The sequence below is a fragment of the Aythya ferina genome (genome assembly GCF_964211825.1).
Source record: "Aythya ferina genome assembly, chromosome: Z".
NCBI classification, from domain to species: domain Eukaryota; kingdom Metazoa; phylum Chordata; class Aves; order Anseriformes; family Anatidae; genus Aythya; species Aythya ferina.
Window position 1 is genome coordinate 12,972,902 of NC_140299.1, and position 20,236 is coordinate 12,993,137.

The following is a 20,236-nucleotide window of genomic DNA, read 5'->3' on the forward strand; positions in this document are numbered from 1 at the left end:
AGAAATTTTCCAATAGTGACTTCAGTTCTCGCAGTAGAAATTCTTTCAGAAATCTTGAATGCTAACTTCTCCCATATTTTTTTTTTTAAACTGTTGATTAATTTTCATCTTAATAAGGATCTCATTCTGCAGATGAATCTTGATGCAGGGATTCTTCTTTACAAGCTTGACACAATCCCTTATCATCTCAAGCATCATATCAAGCGGAAAGCACTGAAGTTTTTGGCCATCTGTCTTAACAGTGTGGTCACAATGATGCCTACAACAGTAGGCATAGCAGTAGTTAAAAAGCTTCATCAAAAGTTAGTGGCAAATAGCACCCCTTTAAAGTGTTTTCTTTAGCTTACAAAAACTGTGGGTAACTCCGAGAGGGTCACTAGTTTTATTAGACTTTATTTTTATTTTATTTTAAACAGAATTATTATGCTGAATAAAATTATTACCTAGGAAGTAGTATTTGAAACAAAATAATTTTGTATTGAAGGAATCTATCATAATACACAATTTCAGATGTTTTTTCCCAGTCTCCGTTTCAGCAGTGCAAATTCTGATAAATAGGAAGCTGTTCTTGGCATAAAGTATGCATATATTCCCTAACTGTGTTAAAGGTACACTATCAGCAGAATCTTGCTTTTGTTATGACAAGATTTTTGGAAAACTTTAATATTAGGATAATTTATTTTAGTGTTTACATTTCAAGATATTTAAAAATGTTCACTAATTTTGTCATTCAAATAGTGCAGCCTCATCCTAGCTAAAGAGAACTTAGAAATGAAACTCGTTCAGAATTTACAGGCTGTGAAAACATGAAACATACCATCATGGTTCAGTTTAATTGGTGAAATGCTAAAGGTAAAAAGCACTAAGTCTCTCAGCAGCTGCCGCCTGCTGAGAAGACAGTGGGGTTTGCAAAGTACTTGGGGTGGTGGTGGTGGTGGTTCTGAGGGGGTTTCTGGGCCTCAACACCCTCATACTGTGTGTGAAGAGGGACTGTCTGGCCGGCAGTAGATCTCAAGAGAGAGGCAGGTGAGAGCTGGGCACTGCCAGTTGCCTCCCCTGCTGGTTCAAACCAGGTGAGACCCATACCAGTAGCTGCTACGTGCTGGGAGGAGTGTGATGCTTGCAAGACACCTGGTGGGTGTTCAAGAGTGTTTCTTTGCTCCTGACACCCTTGGTCTACTGTTATAATCCCTTCCCAGGGAGCTCAAACAAGGATGACTGCTCCAAGCTATGTCTTTGTACCCTGCGATGTTAGCGCCCACTGGGACTGATGCAGCTGTCCTGACAGAACTACCAAGGGAACAGGCAGCCACCCAGGCCACAGTGTGTGTTGCAGTGTGTGCCCGAGGTTTCTACTGGTGCCTGAGGGCAGTAGCAAGAATATCTGAGGGGAGGTGTGCCCTGTAAGAACAACTGCTCGGCTTCGTGGCTGAGTTTTGAGAGGAAGTGGACAGGTTGAGGAGTATCCAGGCATCTGAGAAAGAAATTGGCTGGTGGGTTCCTTCACCAGTCGCTGGGTACATTGGTGAAGGAATGAGAAACACAGTTATTACTCTTCTCTGTCCTTCCAGATGCAAAGAATGATACTGAAAGGAAAAGGTGGATACAGCTTATCAATACCTGCCTCCGACACTCATGTCACCAGTAGAATTTTGGGGGTTTTGGTCTTGGGATAGTCTATGCATGCAACACCATTCTTCCTGTGGCCTGAAAGGATTCTCCATGGAGCTCAAAGGGGAAAAAGTATTTCTGTTAATCAGTTAGTGAGGCTGGTTTGAAAGAGCATTAAAGTAGGTTTGAAGAGGAAAAAGGGATGAAGCCAAGCTTACTAGTGATAAACTATGGGATGGGATGGCATGATGATGTTTGTGGGGCAGTATGCTGGTGAGAACTTTCAGTCTGCTCCACAATGTACCAAGTACATTGGAGCACATTTGAAACATTTGTATACCAATGCACACAGTATGAGGAGTAAAGAGGAACTAGAAGCTTTGGCTGTGTCTCAGAGCTATGACATTACTGGCACAAGTGAGACTCCCCAGCTGTCTGTGTTCTTTATTGAGAGCAGGCCTGGGGAGAAGGACCTGGGCACATTGCTTGGTGAGAAGCTCAACATGAACTAGCAAGGTGCACTTGCAGCTCAGAAAGCCAATTATATCCTGGGCTACAACAAAAGCAGCATGGCCAGGAGGATGAGGGAGGGGGTTGACCTCCTCTGCTCTGTACTTATAAGATCCACTCTGGAGTCCTGTGTTCAGCTCTGGGGCCCCCAACATAAGAATATGGACCTGGTGGAGTGAGTCCAGAGGAGGGCCATGAGGAATCTCAGAGGGCTGGAGCACCTCTCCTACAAAGACAGGCTGAGGGAGTTGGGTTGTTCAGCCTGGAGAACAGAATGTTCCAGGGAGACCTTATAGCAGCCTTCCAGTACCTAAAGGGGGCCTGCAGGAAAGCTGGGGACAAGGGCTTGTAGTGAGAGGAGAAGGGGTAATGGCTTTAAACTAAAAGAGGGTAGATTAGATTAGACATAATGAAGAAGTTCATTTCTATGAGGGAGGGTAGTGAGGCACTGCAACAGGCTGCCCATCCCTGCTCAAGGACAGGTGGGATGGGGCTTTGAGCAATGCGATCTGGTGGGAGGTGTCCTTGTTCATGGCAGGGTGGTTGGAACAAGATGATCCTTAAGTGTCCCTTCTAACCCAAACCATTAATGATTCTATGGCTTGGTTGGAAATGTCCTATGACTGGAGCACTGTGATGGATGGTTGTAGGTTCGTAGGAGAGCTAAGTAGCGTAGGCAAGACGGAAGAGTAGTGCTGTATATAAAGGTTGGGTTGGACTGTGCAGTGCTTGCTGTTTGGATGACACAGTTGAGAGCATCTGGCCTTTAGGATTTAGGAGGAAAACTAATAAGGCAGATGTTATGTGAGTCTCTAGATCACTCAATGAGGATGATGACACTGATCTAGTATTATATAAAGAATTAAGGGAAATATTTATATCAGTTGCCCTTGTCACTGTGGGTAACTTCAACTTCCTAGATGTTAACTGAGACTATCATAAAGCAGACACAAACAGGTCTTGTGAATTTGTGAAGCACATAGCAGATGACTTTTAGTTACTAAGGGAGGTGACTAGGAAAGGTGCCTTCCTAGATCTGTTGTTTGTAAATAGAGACGGTCTTGTGGATTAAGTGATGATTGGCATCTGTTTTTGCCACAGAAATCATGGAATTGTTGAGCTTAAAATCTCTGGTGATACAAGAAAAACTTCGCACATGCTACCCTGGAATCTGGGAAAGCAGACTTTAGTCTCAAGGAACTGGTTGAGGTCTCCTGGTAATTTGCTTTGGAGGGGACTGGGGTCCGCAAATGGTGGTCACTTTTTAAAAGTAGTCTTTTAAGAATGTAGAAGCAGGTAATTTAATATAATTAAATTTATATAATTATATATATAATTATATGTATAATTATAATTATATATATATATATAAATTTATACGATTATAATATAATTTGTATTGATTATATAAATTTATATTTATTAATTTGTATAATGAATTATAATTAATTTAAAATATTGGAATACAAGTGTGGCAGAAGGACAGCTTGGCTGTTGAGGGATCTCTTTTAGGAACCTGGATGTAAAAGAAATTATATAGACTTTGGAAACAAGGTAAGCCTATGCCAGAGGAGTACAGAGATGGTTTGCCATTGTAAGGAGAAAACTCATATAGCCAAAGCTCTTAGTTGTAGTTGAAGCTGCCCAATACTTTAGTGGATAACAAGGAAAAAAAAAAAAAAAAAAAAAAAAAGGGCTTTTTAAGGTATGTTAACAGCAAAAGGAAGACTAAAGAAAACATCAGTCCATTACTTGATGGCTGGTCACCCCACAAACAGGGATGAAGATGAGACATAGACATTTAATGTTTTCTTTTCCTCTGTCTTTAGCACCAACAATTGGTCCTAGGACCACTGGAGTCCTGGGTTGGAGGACTGTAGCTGTGGGAGTGATAAACTCCCAGATGATGTTGAACTAGTATGGGATGTGCTGTTGTGACTGAATGCACATAGGTCTGATGGGGCCAGATGGAATTCATCTCAGGGTACTGAAAGAGTTGGACAATGTTTCTTTAAGGCCTCTCTGTTTTTTATCAATGGTCTTTGGAACCTGGAGAGGTTCCAGCTGGCTGGAAGCTTGCTTATGTTACTCCAATTTTCAAGAAGGTCAAGAAAGAAGACCCTGATAATTACACAGGCCTGTCTGTCTCATTTTGGCGTGTAGTAAAAGTAAGGAGAAGATTATTCTGGGAGTTATTAATAAACACCTGAAAGATGATCAGTCAAAAGCAGCATGGGTTTGTCAAGGGAAAGTCATCCTTTTATGACAAGGTTACCCACCTAGTTCACGAAGGGAAAGTAGTGGATATGTTTGGGGGCAGGATTTTAGCAAAGCATTTGATACTGTCTCACAATATCCTTCTGGACAAAGCATCAAGCATACAGCTAGGTATTGTATAAACAATAGGATGAGTGAGCAACTGGCAGAAGGTCAAGTTCCAAGAGAAGCAGTAAATGTTGGAACATCAGGCTGGTGGCCAGTCAATACATGGTGCTCCCCAGGGCTCAATTTTAGGGGCAGTTCTCTTCAATGTTTTTATCAATAACCTAGACACAGGAGTTGAGTGCACACCAACTAAGTGTGCAGATGATACTAAATTGGGAGGAGCCATTAATTCCCGTAGGGCTAGATAGGCTTTGCAGAGAGATCTTTATAGATTCCTAGACAGTCAAAAGAAATGGTTGCCCTGTTGAACTCAGCACTGGTGTGGCTTCATCCTGAGTAATGTGTGCAGTTTTGGGCTCCACAATATAATGATGATATACAGCTATTAGAATGTGCCAAAAGAGGTGTGTAAAGGTGGGGAAAGGACGAGAAGGCACAATTTACCAGGTACAGCTGAGGATCTTTGGTTCAGCTTAGAGGAGAATGAGGGTTGACCTCGCTGCTGTCTACAACTTCCTCATGAAGAGGAGGGGAGAGGGAGGTGCTGATCTCTTCTTTCTGATCACCAGCGGTAGAATACGAGGGGATAGCTTAGAGCTGTGCCAGGGTAAGTTCAGATTGGATATTAAGAAGTTTTTCACAGTGAGGGTGGTCAGGCACTGAAACAGGCCCCCCAGGGTCATGGCATCAAGCCTGTTGGTGTTCAAGAAACATTTGGGCAGTGCTTTCAGATATATGGCTTAATTCTTAGGTTGCCTTGTGTGGAATCAGGAGTTGGACTTGATGATCCTTGTGGGTCCCTTGCAACTAAGAATAGTCTGTGACTAGTAAAAAGTATAAACTTGCACTTTTATTTGTAATTATACTTTTAAAAGATCATTTTAGTAGACAGAAAACAGTTTGAAGAATTTGGAGTAATTAAAGTTTTGCATCTATATATGAATAATAAGTTTAATCATGATGCCTTTTCAGAAGCATTGTGATCTTTGGTATAGATACAGTTACAAATGAGCATTATTAAATCATAAAAAATAATAGCTTCAATAATTCTTTAAGGAATTTATTACATTAAAAATTGTGAATAGTTACAGGATGTTGTGTATTTGCAATACATAATGTATACAAAATCAGGAAGTACACTCCTGAAGTTCATTGCACATAAACTCAATTTAAGGACCATTCTTTGCAAAACTTCAGAGCATCCCTCAAATGTAAGTTTGCACTTACATTCCAAGATTTGATAAAACTCTGAAAAAGCAAATGAGCACTTCTGAAAAGTTATCAGCTAGAAAATGAATGCCATTTGCACCTGGAAGGTTATCTACCTAGTTAATATGTTTAGTTAACCTAATGAAAGATGTCTTTGCCTGTGTCCTTGGCGATTATGGGTAGAGGGCCTTTCCTGTCCTAGTAAAAATGTATACCCTAAACAGTTAATAAGCTATTTTTTAAAGTTGTAAGTAAATTAGTAATTCATATGCCAGGATATGGAATCATTTTTACTAACAATCACACACATGCAAGTTGAAGGTGTAATTCTTTTTATTGTGTTGAATCTGAATATTATATTTCTTTGCACATGAGGCTTTCTTCATGTGAGTAAACAACTCTTTCTGTAAGCAGTGTTGCAAAAATAAGTTTAATAGTACAGCATGAGTTTTAGATTCAGTTTGCTGTGGGGGCAAAGAAAACCTAATGGAAGTGTTTTCTAAGTTGCCCATGGATGGTGAAACTATCAAAATTCGGTTTCATACTGATTCATATTATTTGCCCAGCTTCAATCCATAAATTTCAAACTCATTCCTTTGCTCTAAGCAGTGAGAACTATGCCTTCACAAGATGTAACATGTGTGGTGTCTAGTCTGCTGCTAGGCATGGGAAGATTGGCTGTTTGGCCATTGCCAAAGGGAGTGTGTGGTAGCCTATCTATGCAGGCTTCTATCTCCTTCAAATGACAATTTAGCTTTCTGGCTTACTGCCTGCTGCTAACTTTTTGTAGAAACTTGTAGAAACTTAATTACTGTTGAGCCTTCTAACATTCAATTAATTAAGTTGAAAATGGTCCTAGGGACAAAAACTATCTAGGGCAGAGAATTCAGGGTAGGAAAAAAAAAAAAAAAAAAAAAAAAAAGAGTGAAGAAGGAAAAAGTTATATGAAAGAACTGTGTTTGTGTGTAGATATCTCAATATAAGCTACATTACATATTAGCTACTGAAATAACCAAGAATCAGAATTTTATGAGGAAAAATATTAACAAACCACTTTGGAAGCTTCCCTTGCGTGACTTTACTCTAAAAAAAAAAAAGACTTTTTGCAATTTGTTAATAATTACAGAAATACTCTCTTCATAGATATAAGGGTTGTTAATTTGTTCTTCCCCAAAATGTTCTATAGACATTGTTTAAAAAACAATCCTAACACTATGAAATACTGTTCCATAAAATTTTAAATCTGGTAAGGTCCTTAACTGAATTAATATATTCTTGACCAGCAGAGGGCACCATGAAAGTGATTGAAAAAGAATTATTAAAATGGAAATCTGAATAGGGGCTTTCATATCTTATTTTAAGGTAGTGTGAGGAAAAAAGTCATATTTACATTCTTAAAGTTGGAGGACGAACATCCTTACCTTGTAATTGGTATATATTGTGAAGCTTGTTAGAAATTAGAAATTCCATTAAAGCAAGTTGTTTTGCGCAAAACTGAAAATACACTAGAACTTATTTTTGTTCTTTTGGGAAATTTCTCTGAATTGCCATCAAGTTGTTTCCTATCTAACTCTCAAGGAGGCAGATCACTTGATAAAATCAGTTAAGTTGTGACATACACATGACTGTCTCACCTGCTGCAATGGGCTTGCTACAGATTTTGTTCAGTCCTGATGTATGTATCCTGGAGGGGGTAAATACAACATTTGCTTAAATGTAAAATTATGATGGTATTCAAGATAAGCTTTAAGGGTAGGCTAAGTAGAAAAAAATGTTTAGTTTGTTTTAAAAATATATATTTTATGCTCAATATAAGTTGTTTTTATTATATAGAGTTCATACTTGTGCTTATCAGCCTTTTATTTCAAGTGCTTGTAACAAAAAACTTGTAAATGGAATCTTAATGTCAGCCAAAAGTGATTACTTCAGCTAAAAGATATGTACATACATTTATTTTTGTGTGCATATTCAGGTGATACATTCTTAGGGCACTTGTGCTCTGGAACATTGTCTGCATAGCAGTCAAAATGATAATGATTTTTATATAACTAAATATTTTTCTAATATTTGTTGTATGATTTTTCATCCAACCCATTTTATCAGTGTATGTACTAATTTCAGACTTTATTTTATGAAATGTTCATGTTCATAATGTTAATTTTTATCATTGTCACTTTAGGATGGCGATCCTTCAATAAGGAATGCTGCATCTTTTTCCTTGAGGTCACCACAGTCAGTCTGCTCTCCAGCTGGAAGTGATGGAACCCCTAAAGGTAGTCTAGCAGTCATATATATCAATGTATTTTTCCCACTTTGAAGGAACAGAGAGTTTAAAGAGGTATTTAGTTAGTCCTTCGGACTTCTGTTTTCAAATAGTACTAGAGAGTATGTCAGTAGATTTCAGTAACAAAATTATTTTGAGCCCTGATCCAGCAGAAATTTCTGAAGGTTCGAAAGTTGATTAATGATACTTCAAAAACTTCTAAAAATAGCTCAAATTCATGGAGGACAGAAGGATTTTAAATCCTTTCCAATAGGAAGACTAAGCTGTTTATAAGAATGGTTTCAGTTACTCTGCATAACAAATGGTTTCAAGGCAGCATTACGAGTATTGAACTGTTAACTAGCTCAAAAGTATTTTAACATACAACTGTTGTCTTAATTGCAATCATCAAATTTAAAGAATATGAATTTAAAAGTAGTTCAATGAACACTATACACATATATAAATAAAGCCTGAAAACATTAGTTGTGGAGAAGGAATAGGGCAAAATATCAGTTGAAATGGAACAGAAAAAATCTGCTCAAAATAATTATTTATGCTAAAATCTAGAACACATACTGCTGTTTATAATATTATCCTTACAAAGCAATGACTGAGATGCATGATACTTAGCAATGTAGGCATTTGGGCACATTTTTTCTAGTACAGGTCTTCAGTGCTTGTGTATTTTCATGGCAGTAGTAAAAAGATGCAATGGTGTTTGCTTTTCTTTTAACCCTGGAACAAATCTGAGTCTTTCTGGATGGTCAGGTTAGGTTGAGAGGGAGAACAGAAAATGGGGGAGATTACAGACCAGGTGAGGAAGTTTGGCTTTGTCAGCCTGGATAAATCAAGTCTTTGGAGCGTGGGGAGCTTAGAGCAGCCTTCCCAGACCTAGAAGGACGTTATTAGGAAGACGGAGTTAGGCTCTTCACAGTGGTGTGGAGAAAGGGTGAGATACAATGGACATAAACTGAAATGGGAGGTTTTGAGTGGATATAAAACTTTTTTTCATTACCAGGATAGTTAACCATTAGAAAAAGTTGCCCAGAGAATCTGTGCATTCTCACTTCCTGGAGGTTTTCGAGACCAGTCTGGATAAGCCCTGTGTAATGGTCACCCTTGCTTACCCTGCTTGGAGCAGGAGGATGGACTTAAAGACTTCCTGAGGTCCCTTCTTAACTGTATTATCCTGTGACTGCTAAGTGATCTCTATGGTTCATCTTCTGTAGACGTATATTGTGTTAGACAGGGATGCAAAAAATGTGGTTCAAATGCAAGTGATAAGTATTTGTGTAGCATGCCAGCAGCATCATTATTTTAGTCAGTCTTGTGCTAAAGGATTTTTTTTAAGACTTGTAAAAATGGCAAAGACTAAATGTGTTTTTCTTTAGCTCATTACACAAAATTGTTCATAGAGGATTCAGAACACTGTGAATATGAGCTACTTCCACTCAGATATGATTACACTCAGCCAGAAGAATATTTGAATTTTATTTTTTTTTTAATTGCAGCTGTTTCAGTTGGATGTCTCAGAACCCGTTTTGAAGGGATATCTCTTTGGATTGTTTCTGAAAACAGTCTGATTGTGCAATTCAGATTGTGAAGTTTCAGCATTAGAGGGGCTAAAATAGTGCAAGAGAATTTTTTTGATTTATTTACTTGTGTATTAGATTTACACTGATAAAGCACGACTGAAATACTGTTATTAATGGTGATAGCATTGTGCCTTCTTCGAGATTAATGAACCTTGATTGAAAGCACCAGTTCTTGATGTTGCAAGAACTTTGCGTTACTTCCTCTAATCAAGCACTTTATAAATGTATTGAAGAGATAGATAATTACAATATTGCTTAGCAAATGTGATCCCTGACAGCGAGGTTTTGGCTATGCTTTGAAGTGACAGTGGTTGGTTATGCTGGTAAATTTTCCAGTGATGAGCAAACAAGTACCGATACTGAGATTTTGTGGCTGCTCTCATGAGCCTTTGAAAGTTTGTTTGACAAGTTGCAAACTGCGATAAAGAACATCAGCAAAATATGTAATTATTTAGGAGGATGAAAAGAATGGCATTAGGTATCATCAATCAAGAGGAATATCTCAGGAAAGGGTATTAAAATATTTAAGCTTTTCTATATATAGAAACATGAGGCAATTACTGAACATACAGGTACAGACTGCATTTTTGTACTTTTGACATGGAAATTGCAAGGACTTCTGGAGATTTGGAGAATGTGGTTGCACAGTCTTGAAACAAGACTGAACAATAGCTGTCTGACAGAATCTGGGGAAGAAGTTTTATTTGTAACTCAGGAAAGTATTTGAGAGGTGACAGAAGTCATGTTTGTTCTTTTGGTTGGTTATTCACGTACTGAATGGAGTAAAGTTTCTCTGTTACAGAAATCACTTCATCTCTTTTGCTTCTGTAAAGGTAATAGAGCAGCAGCAGTTTTATGCAGAAGGTTCTAGGCTGGACTCTCTTCCTTTCTTTTTAATGTAATTTTTAGATTTTTAGCTATGTATACAGAACAGCGGCTCTGCTTTCATGCTGTCATCTATTATCTCATCTGCTTTCATGGAAAATTCATTTCTATGAATTCATCTATGAAGAATTAGCAAGGAGTAATTTCCTTCTGTTGATCTCATAAAATATTTTATGGAATCCATTACCGAAGATGGATTACTTATTAAAATCCTTTATCTATTTGTTCTACTTTCCTACCACTCTGGAACTTAGGAAAACATTTTATTTTTGAAGAGAACTTCTAAAGATGTGTAGAAAGAAAAATCTTCCATGAGTTTCTTAGTCTACTGATTTCCAAAGAGAATATTTGTAGTTCTATTTTTCCATACAGTTTACTGAACTCCTTGGGAAACATCTGTAAGGAATAGCAGCCCTTATTAAATTATAGTATTCTTTTTCCCATCCCTCTCACCTGAAGAAATAAGTTATATTCCCTCCAGAAATTGTTAATCTTTCTCTTACAGGAAATATTGCACAATAGCCTTCCAACATTTTATAAGAGTGAAAATTACAGCCATAGCTATATTTTATTTAGAGGATATTATCTTCCAAATTAGTGTGGGTTCTTGATTATTTTCTGAATAACTTGGAAAGATTACTTTAGTTTTCTTAGGGATTTTTAAGACTTCTCCAGTATTCTTTTATACTTGGTCTCTGCATACTGTGGATTTCAAGGAAAACTAAGAATATTTTCTAAGCTCTGTTGCAGACATCAGTGCTGCCAAAGGTATTTGTTAAGTAAAAAACACCATCTCCCTCTCTCCTTTGAAGGAAAGGTGGAAAAAACTTATTTCTATGTGTTTTCTGACAAGGCCAAAATAAGCATTCATTCTTGCTTCTTCAGGTTTTACCTTTTTACACAAAGATGCTTCTGAATACAGTAGTTCTAATATAGAACAGACAAAACTGATTTTTTCATATGGCATTTGAAGCTACAGAGAAAGTGGTGGGACTCTTACCTGAAATCTGTTGAAAGAGTATGTGGAAAGTGAATGCAGTCTGTTCCAAATGTATGTTCTTCTTTACCTGTTTCATATGCTATCTGTTGAAGTTTGAATTCTAAATGAAGTTATGCTGTTTAAAAACAAATGACAATGCAGTCTGTTAGTAAAAATAAATAGTAATTTCTTTATATCCAGTACAAAACTTGGGAAGATTTCCAGAGGAGTATTCTAAGATTTCAGAGAATAAAGCAGGAAAGGACTTGGGGGCATCTTCTTACCCTCATATTGGATGAGCTGTGCCAGTATTACTCCCAGTAACTTCTATGCATTCTTTTGTTAAAATTTCAATAATAGTTTCCTTTCTCTTGCCGTGCAACCTGTTTGATTCCTATTGCTAGCAATCTTTTATCTGAATGTTTTGCATGAATCATTTTTGTTGGAGTTAGGTATAACACTTCTTAACTTTTTTGAAGGCAAGGAAAAATATTCACGTACTTTTTTTTGTATAGCTTTCATTTACATATCAAAGGCTGTTATCATGTCTTCCACCAATCTAATTTTCTACAGACTGAACAATGCTGCATCTTCCTATCGTCTTTACAAAACTCAGCATTTCTAAGCTTCTAATTTGTCTGCATGTCTTGATGTACTGCCCTAAGTCATACATACTACATAATTTGAAGACTTAGAAGGATGAGTAATCAGAGAAGTACTGTAGGTGACTTTTTGTGTTATACTCCAGTTGTATATGAGAGAATAGCTGTTCCTTGATAATAGATTAGATTCTTGTTGCAAGCTGCTGTAAACATATCGCTGTCTTTATGTAGAGTTTGTCTATCTTCCCGTTACGTTATTACAATTGCTCTTTTTCAGATGGGTAAGAATTTTGTGCTTATTCTTAGCAAATTTCTTTTGATTTGAAAGGGTATTCCAATTAGAAAAGATAATAGTAAATTTTGGTTCTGTTTTTAAAAAAAGGTTGCAAGCCTCTCAAACACTCAACATCAAAAGTTTATGATAATTAGATTAATGAAGGTACTCTAATTCTATCACATGAGTACTTGCTATTGAAGAATGTTTTAATACTGCTATTCCTATGACTGTGCTCTGGAAAGCTGCACTTGTTTACCTATACTCTGTTCACCCATTTTTACCAAGAGCAATTGATACTCTTTGAAAACATTTTTTACAATGGATATACCGCAATCTTACAGTATTTTTGCCTAGACCATACTTCCCCAGCTTGTTGTTGAAATTGTTATGAGACACTGTGTAGAAAGCCATTCTTAAGTTCAGAGACTCAGTTCTCTTCAATCCACAAGATGTACTGCTTTATAGAATGAAATTACTTTGATTTGATTATACTTATTTTTAACAAACTCACTTCAGAGTATTACCTCTTCATTATTCTCTGAATCCTTACAGGGAAATTGGTCTCTTAGCATGTACTGAAATCATACAGACTATGTATAATACTCTGGACAATCCTTTGCCTTCCTTTTGAAAAGACAAGTGTTTTCCCTTTCCGTGTGTGATGGAGATGCAGATTCTCAAGATGATTATTACCGACTGTGAGATTGGTTTAATGAGGTTTTCAGGGTGAATTTGTCTGATCACGTTTTCATAAAAATTCAATTTACATGAAGGTGATTAGGATCATTATAATATATATATGGTTTTTGTTTCTTTCATTTACACAATGTAACTGCTGTCTCCTAAGGTCTTTTGGCAGAGAATGTTCCTCATGTTCTGTCATCACCATGTTCCCAGCTTTTCCAACAAACATCAGTACCAGTGTAACATGGATGCTCTGGTTGTTCTTCCAGCTTCTCCAATTTCTGCCTTAGAGAAATAATTTGTCATGTAACTACTCAGATGTGAAGTCTAACAGTTTGCGTGCAGACTGTATGCATTTGCTAAAGGCTCTCTTCCCAAAGACTTTTTCAGAAGAAAAAAGTCTGGAATACTGTGTTCAGGTTTGACCTATAACAATTTGGTACCCTCTTAAAGAATGTTCATGGAGTCTTGAGGATCACTTTGTTAGGAATTTAAAAAGGCATAATGCTTGATTGTTTGTGGTGTATCTCTCCAATATGCTGTGAAAAAAGTATTATCCATCAGTCTTCATTTCCTCACTAGTAGTTTTTTTCTGGCTTTCATGCACAGGGAGCAATACCTCTTGCAAAAGAGCATGTAGGTTTGGTGAAAGACTTTCAACATCTCAGAACCTTTATCTGCAAGGGATTTAAAAGAAAATGAAGATACTATTTGGACTGATTTGTTTGAAGTTGTTGTGCAAGGGAAAAGCTAGTAATTCTTTTAAATATGTGAGTCCTAAGTTCCTGGTAACCTTAATCACTGGTATTTAATCACATGGAGCACAACAAAGGATGTGACTACTGGTGGTACTTTGGTCAGCTTTAAAAGGCAAGTGGTCTTTACTCTAAAGAGGCTCGGAGATGATCAGAGAAGGTATCATGAATGGTTAAATAAGATGTCAGTATTATGACATGATTAGAAAGTGTGCAGCCAAAAAATAAACGATGTAGATGTCAGTGATGTGTGTAACCTCCTGGACAGAAGCTTGTTTGCCACCCAAGTCGCTGATGCACAGTGGGCAAGTGAAGCCATTTCATGGTAAACAAAATGCATTTTTAAAACTTTTAATTCTACGATGGCTAAGTCACGGTTAATGCAATGCATTTTCTAGTTGCTTGCATTATAAAGGATATGATAAGAAATCAGTCAAAAGTCATGGGGAAAAAAGGTGTTTACAAATTGCCAAAGCAGTTCATAAAACTTCTATACTCAGTGCCACGAATCACTAAGAAAACTGATATAGAGAACTAATCCCAGGGTTATCCTGGTGTTAAGGATGACTTTTACTGAATGGCTATAGAGGTATTGTTTATGGATGTGTTTGTTCTATGTAGAGTCCTTATTTCCTATGATGTTACCTGCTTGTCAGTTATATTGGGCATTATCTGGATGACATCACATCAGTATTTGCTGTTCAGCAATGATACAGTGACCTTCCCAAACCAATGAAGAGTCTCTTTTTATCTCACAAGTTTTGTATAGTCTTGTCATGTACAAAAAAGTTTGGACAAAATTCTTTTACTGGTACTATGGAAGATCAACTATAGCAAATCAGACTTTTTTTATTCTCCTGAATTACTGCATGTCTCTAGTTTTAAACTAGAAAACTACCTACATATTTCTCTTTTCTGAAAGAGTATTCTAAAATTGGGGTCATTCACAAAGATCATTTCTAAAGATCATCATTACAATTTAGGACATTGAGAGCATTTACCTTCTCAACCTTGGAATCTTGACTGCTTCAGTCATACCTACCTGTCTGTCTGTGTATTCTTTTCACATAAGCATTTCTTCTGTTATCAGCAAGTCTTGTGACAACTTTGTTCTCAGATATGTAATGTCTCAAGCCTTCTCACATAGGAAGTATTACAGACTGACTTCAACAGTATTAGGCAAAACTCTCCTTGTCTGATGAGTAATGTTTTGTCTGAAGTTTAAGCATCCAAGAGTGTGGTACATGTTCAATATGTGATAGAAGATCAGCACTGTTAATGTCTCTGGTAGAATGAAACTGCTCCAGAGTACTTCATTTTTTCAATTTCTTTTTACCTCAATACCTAGGTATCGTAGCTTCTAAGTCCAATTGTTGCCAGAGGCTTAACCATCATTAGACATCTCAGAAATATGTGAAATTAGTGACAGAACATGTGCTCTTGAAGTGCAGCTCATAGGCCTTACTATCAATGCCTTTCAGCAGGTTCCTTCAGGAGGAAGATATCTATTCGTAGTGCTGCCTAGGAGAGTGAAAACTGTACTTTGTTTCTTCATTTACTGGAATCAAAGTACATTCAATGGAATGCAGTGAAATCCTTCTGACCTCCTCAAGTCCACTCAAAGATAAAAAAAAAAAAAAAGAACCACATAATCTGTTGCTGCAGTGTTATTTTTCAGCATGAAAAAATCCAAATTAATACCAAATCAGAATAATCTTGCCATATTTACTTAAAAGATTAGGGCAAGGGAGAATGAAATCTTTGTCCTCTCTTTGAAGTGTGACTGTGTAGAACAGTAAGTGTTCCAATATTGGAACTTCAGAAGTATTTATTGAAGTGATAATTCAAGGGTAATATGTCAGTAAGTTCTCTTTGAAAAGTTTTGAGCTGCTTCTAATATTTGTAGAAAGAAAAATGCAGCTTGTATTTCCAATGTGTGGTAGTCATTACCTTAAAGGAAATCAGTAGCTAGCAACTTCTGCTATACAATATGCTAAGAAAATCTTGTAAATTGTTGTCTAAAGAGACAGTAACTGGGACAACTGTGTGCACGCACATGTGCATCACAAGAAGAGGAATCTGTGATGGGAAGACAAGTGAGTGAGCTTTGTAGGGCATAACCAGGACTTTGGTACTGGTGATCGATTGTAGTGTTTCATATGAAATTAAGTAAAATGAAGTAGAGGAAATAAAGTAGTGGGAAGATCTTTAAAATCAGGGTGAGTCAAAACAGGAACTGGGAACAACATTGTAGTTATTGTTGGCAGAATATGGAGTTGTTTGTCATGGCCAAGGAGAACTGGGTAAGATAAACCCATTTTATACCCAGCTCTACATAAAGAGGCTATAGGATATCTCACAGAATATACAAGAGAGAGAAAATAAAGTATAGCAGCCTATGCAAATTCATCAGTAAATGAACACCTTTCATTTGAACTGAAGCTTTGCTAGATGTATCTGTTTTGTTGTTTTGTTTGTTTGTTTGTTTTTTCCAGGTCAGTACGTTGTTTAGTGATTATTATTTCTTAAAATATGTAGTAGTCATGTAAGATGAAGAATAAAGGTACTTGCTTGTTTAGTGGTGTTTCTTGATTGAAGCACATGGGGACCTGTCTTCCAATAAATTTTTGAGTGTTGTTAGAAGTATTGACTTACGATGACCTAAAACAGAATGACTAATAATAATAATAATAATCTCAGTCACTGCTTTCTGAAGAGCAGTATTCTGTAGCAGATGAATGGGATCAGAGAAATGCTTGTTTGTTTAAACAAGAGCAGGCTGAAGCCTATTGGTCCTTTCATTTTTTCTTCTTCTTCTTTTCTGTTTCCATTTTTTTTCTCTTTCTATTTTTCTTTTTTCTTCCTTCTCCTTCTCCTTCTTAGCCTATCAGATTTTCCCACTTTTCCTTCCCCCCCCCAACTTTTCTTTCCCCAACTTTTTATTTTTCTCCCACCCTTTTTCTCTCTCTTTCACCCTCCCCCCTCCCCTTTTTTACCCTTTAAACCAGTATTCTTTTTTAAGCCAAAAATTGTAGCTTAAAATCACAGTTGGGACGATTTAAAAAGTTGCTTGGTTTTATAAATTTTTTTCTAGGCTAACAGTCATGTGGAGCTGGCTTAATTTGAGGAATAAAAAATTAAATGTGATGAATTGGGAGAATGTTTTTAATGAAACATGTCCTCTTTTTAAAAAAATTTCTATAGATTAAGTCTGGAATGAGTGCATGTAGAAGTAAAAATTCATACCTTTAAAAAAGGAAGCAAAAGAGAGGAGATAAGGCAGGGAACAGCAGAAAAATACCTGAAGACAATAGGCATTTTCTACTATTAATGGGTGTGGGAAGGGGGTGGAATGATTTTACCTGAAATTAAAGAAAAAGAAATTGAAAATAATCTGTCAGAATCTAAGTTAAGGAAGAAGGAAAGATGGATTTATCTTTTAATATGTTTTCTAATTTCATCTTTCTATGAATGTGTAAGGTAGGGAACCCTTCCTAAACAACATTTGTATGTGTTTTGATACCCCCCCCCCCCCCCCCGCCTTTTTTTAATTATTTAAAAATCTGCAACTGAAATGGCTAATGTCAGTATGCTGATCATTAAATCTTCATCGCTGGACCTTGTGAAGGATCATTCTGATCTTTTTCTGTATTCAACTTGCTTTCACTGACTATTTTCTAACAGTTGATATTCTGAACCTGCAGATTTTATTTTTTTTTTTGGTGGCGGTTTTTTTTGTTCCATCTTCTCTGAAATGATCCCTTCTCCACCTGCAGTGGATTGCTAAAACTCCTAGAAATACAATGCAACTTTCTAGATTGCATCTTGATCTAGGAATGATATGCTTCCTACCAATCTTATTTAGACTTTTTGTGAACACGGATATATGTACAACTACACATTAAAATTATGTAGGTTATATTTAGTGTGTTTTTATATAAACATGAAACAACATAACTGTTCAGTTTTTCTGAATTATTATTCTAGGATCAAGACCACCTTTAATCCTACAATCTCAACCTCCACCTTATTCATCACCTAGAGATGTCCCCCCAGACATATTGTTAGATTCTCCAGAAAGAAAGCAAAAGAAACAAAAGAAAATGAAGTTAGGCAAGGATGAAAAAGACCAGACTGAAAAAGCTGCAATGTATGATATCATTAGTTCTCCTTCCAAGGACTCCACTAAGCTTACATTAAGACTCTCTCGTGTAAGATCTTCGGATATGGACCAGCAGGATGATATGCTTTCTGGTTTGGAAAACAGCAGTGTGTCAGAGGGTGATATTCCTTTTAATGTGCAGTACCCAGGACAGACTTCCAAAACACCCGTTACTCCACAGGATGTTAACCGCCCACTAAACGCTGCTCAGTGTTTGCCGCAGCATGAACAGACAGCTTTCCTTCAGGCACAACAAGTGCCTGTTTTACAACAGAACACTTCAGTTGCTGCAAAACAACCTCAAACTCCTGTGGTACAGACACAGCAACAGGTTTCGCAACACGGAACTATAACGCCATATGATGAAGTAGAATTGGATGCATTGGCTGAAATTGAGCGGATAGAACGGGAATCAGCTATTGAAAGGGAGCGATTTTCAAAAGAAGTGCAAGATAAAGGTAAAAGGATTGTGTGTGTGTATACACTCTCTATATTATATAAATATATATATTATATATATATATATGCCTATAAAGCCCATATATATATATATTTAAAAAACTACCTTTCATTGTCACAAAGTTCAATTCTGTTTACTCAGTGTAGGTTCTTCTCTGACATTCATCTCCATTCCCTTCCAACAATGAACTGTAATCTCTCATACATGCATATTTTTTACAGCTGATATTCTTTAGTTGGGTTCTTACTGTATGGAAAGTGAAGTTCTTATGTTTCAAAATTCTTTTTAGCTTATTCTTATTTGAACCACGAGACTGAATGAAGTACAATCAACGGCATTTATAAAGTTTCTAAAATGCCAGTAGTACCATAAATCAAAATTTTTAATAAGCTATGGTAGTTGAATTATTCATTAACTATGTATGCTATCTAATTTTTAAAAATTGGGGAAAATTTTATCCCCTTTTATTCATATCCTATTTGAACCCATTTGAAGGAGGTGTTAGATTAAAATCACATCTATTCTTTTAAAGGCACTGTAATGATTGGTTAATATATACTACTATATTGTATCCAATGTTTGTTCAGCTGGATTTTTATTATTATGTAGGTGTTAGACGTTTTAGAGAGCTACCACATATCTGTATGGTCTCTAACTCAGAACCAGATAAGCATCTGGAAACTTTCTTCTTCCTTTCAGTAGCTAAACTAGTTGACTTAACTGACCTCACTGAATCTATCCTCTTTATTTTTTTTTGCTCTTGTTAACTGGTTTGATGGTCTTTAGGCTTCAAAAGTCTCAAAATGGATTCAATATCCATGTGTATCTTCAAAATAAGATATGTTTTTGTAAAGTTGGTAGTGATATGTTAACATAAGTATTTCTCAAAAGCTTCCTCTGCACTATGTTTAACTTCTGAGAAAGAATCTTTTATAGCATAATGCTAATTTACTAGATACTTACAAGAAAAATCTTACAGAAGTGTAAAGGGAGCATGTTCTAATTTTGGTATCTCAGAGCTGAAAATGGTCAATTTTGGACATACTTGCAAGGATAAAACTGTATTTACGTACACTCTGGGTTTTTAACTACCAGAGAGAGCACATTTTCTCCCTACTCAAAGATCTTATTTCTGTTTTTAAAGATGTCTGCAAGAAGAGAGTTTGAGTGTTTGTGAGTGAGTGTAAATATAATTGCCGAGATTACTAAAAAATTTAACTATAGATATTCTTTAACTGGTAACTAAAGCAAGTCATGTTAGAAAAATGTTGTTTGTCAATCCATGGAGAAGATTGGTTGTTCACCTCAAAAGAGATCTCTACTTCATTAATTTTGATTTAATGAAATGGAGGATTTTGCTGTTGTGCTTACATCTCTTGGACTAACTTTAAATTTAGTCATGGTGAGCTTGTGATTAGTCTCCTAATTCTCTTGTTTTTACAAAAGCTACTTTTGTTTCTGTACTGCTGGGGTAGATTCTGCAACATGTTTCATCTGAGAAACATCTGGAAAAATGTGGTGTATTTTTTTATTGGTGTACTGTAGCCTTCAAACACTTAGATCAAGCCTAAAACACTCTTCATTTTTTGTTCTGGCTTTCAGAAAATTATGCGCTTTGGTTGTGAAGCTTGCTTACAATAATTACATAACCACGGGTAGACTGATTTGTTTGTTTTGGGGGAAAGGAGTGATTTTTATGTATTGCAGTCTCTCCCCTGTTGATTACTGTTTGATAAGCATCTTGTCAAATAAGGACTCCAGTCTTATTCTTCACTTCTGCCTGCATCCTCTGCCAGGTCTCAGTTCTTCCTGAGTTCCTGCAGCTGCTATGGATCAGGTGCAGGAGTTGCTGCCTT

General features: G+C 36.6%; 1 protein-coding gene across 7 annotated transcripts in view; it reads left to right on the forward strand.

Annotated features, from left to right (window-relative positions):
- Positions 1-20,236, forward strand: part of NIPBL (NIPBL cohesin loading factor) — a 162,699-nt gene that overhangs the window by 71,999 nt on the left and 70,464 nt on the right. For 5 of the 7 annotated variants that reach the window (XM_084505082.1, XM_084505087.1, XM_084505088.1 and 2 more), the window contains exons 8-9: positions 7,895-7,988; positions 17,746-18,378. In XM_084505082.1, the coding sequence (XP_084361208.1) occupies positions 7,895-7,988; positions 17,746-18,378 (727 nt within the window). The remainder of the gene's footprint in view (positions 1-7,894; positions 7,989-17,745; positions 18,379-20,236) is intronic. The other 2 variants (XM_084505085.1, XM_084505089.1) reach the window with 1 other exon arrangement.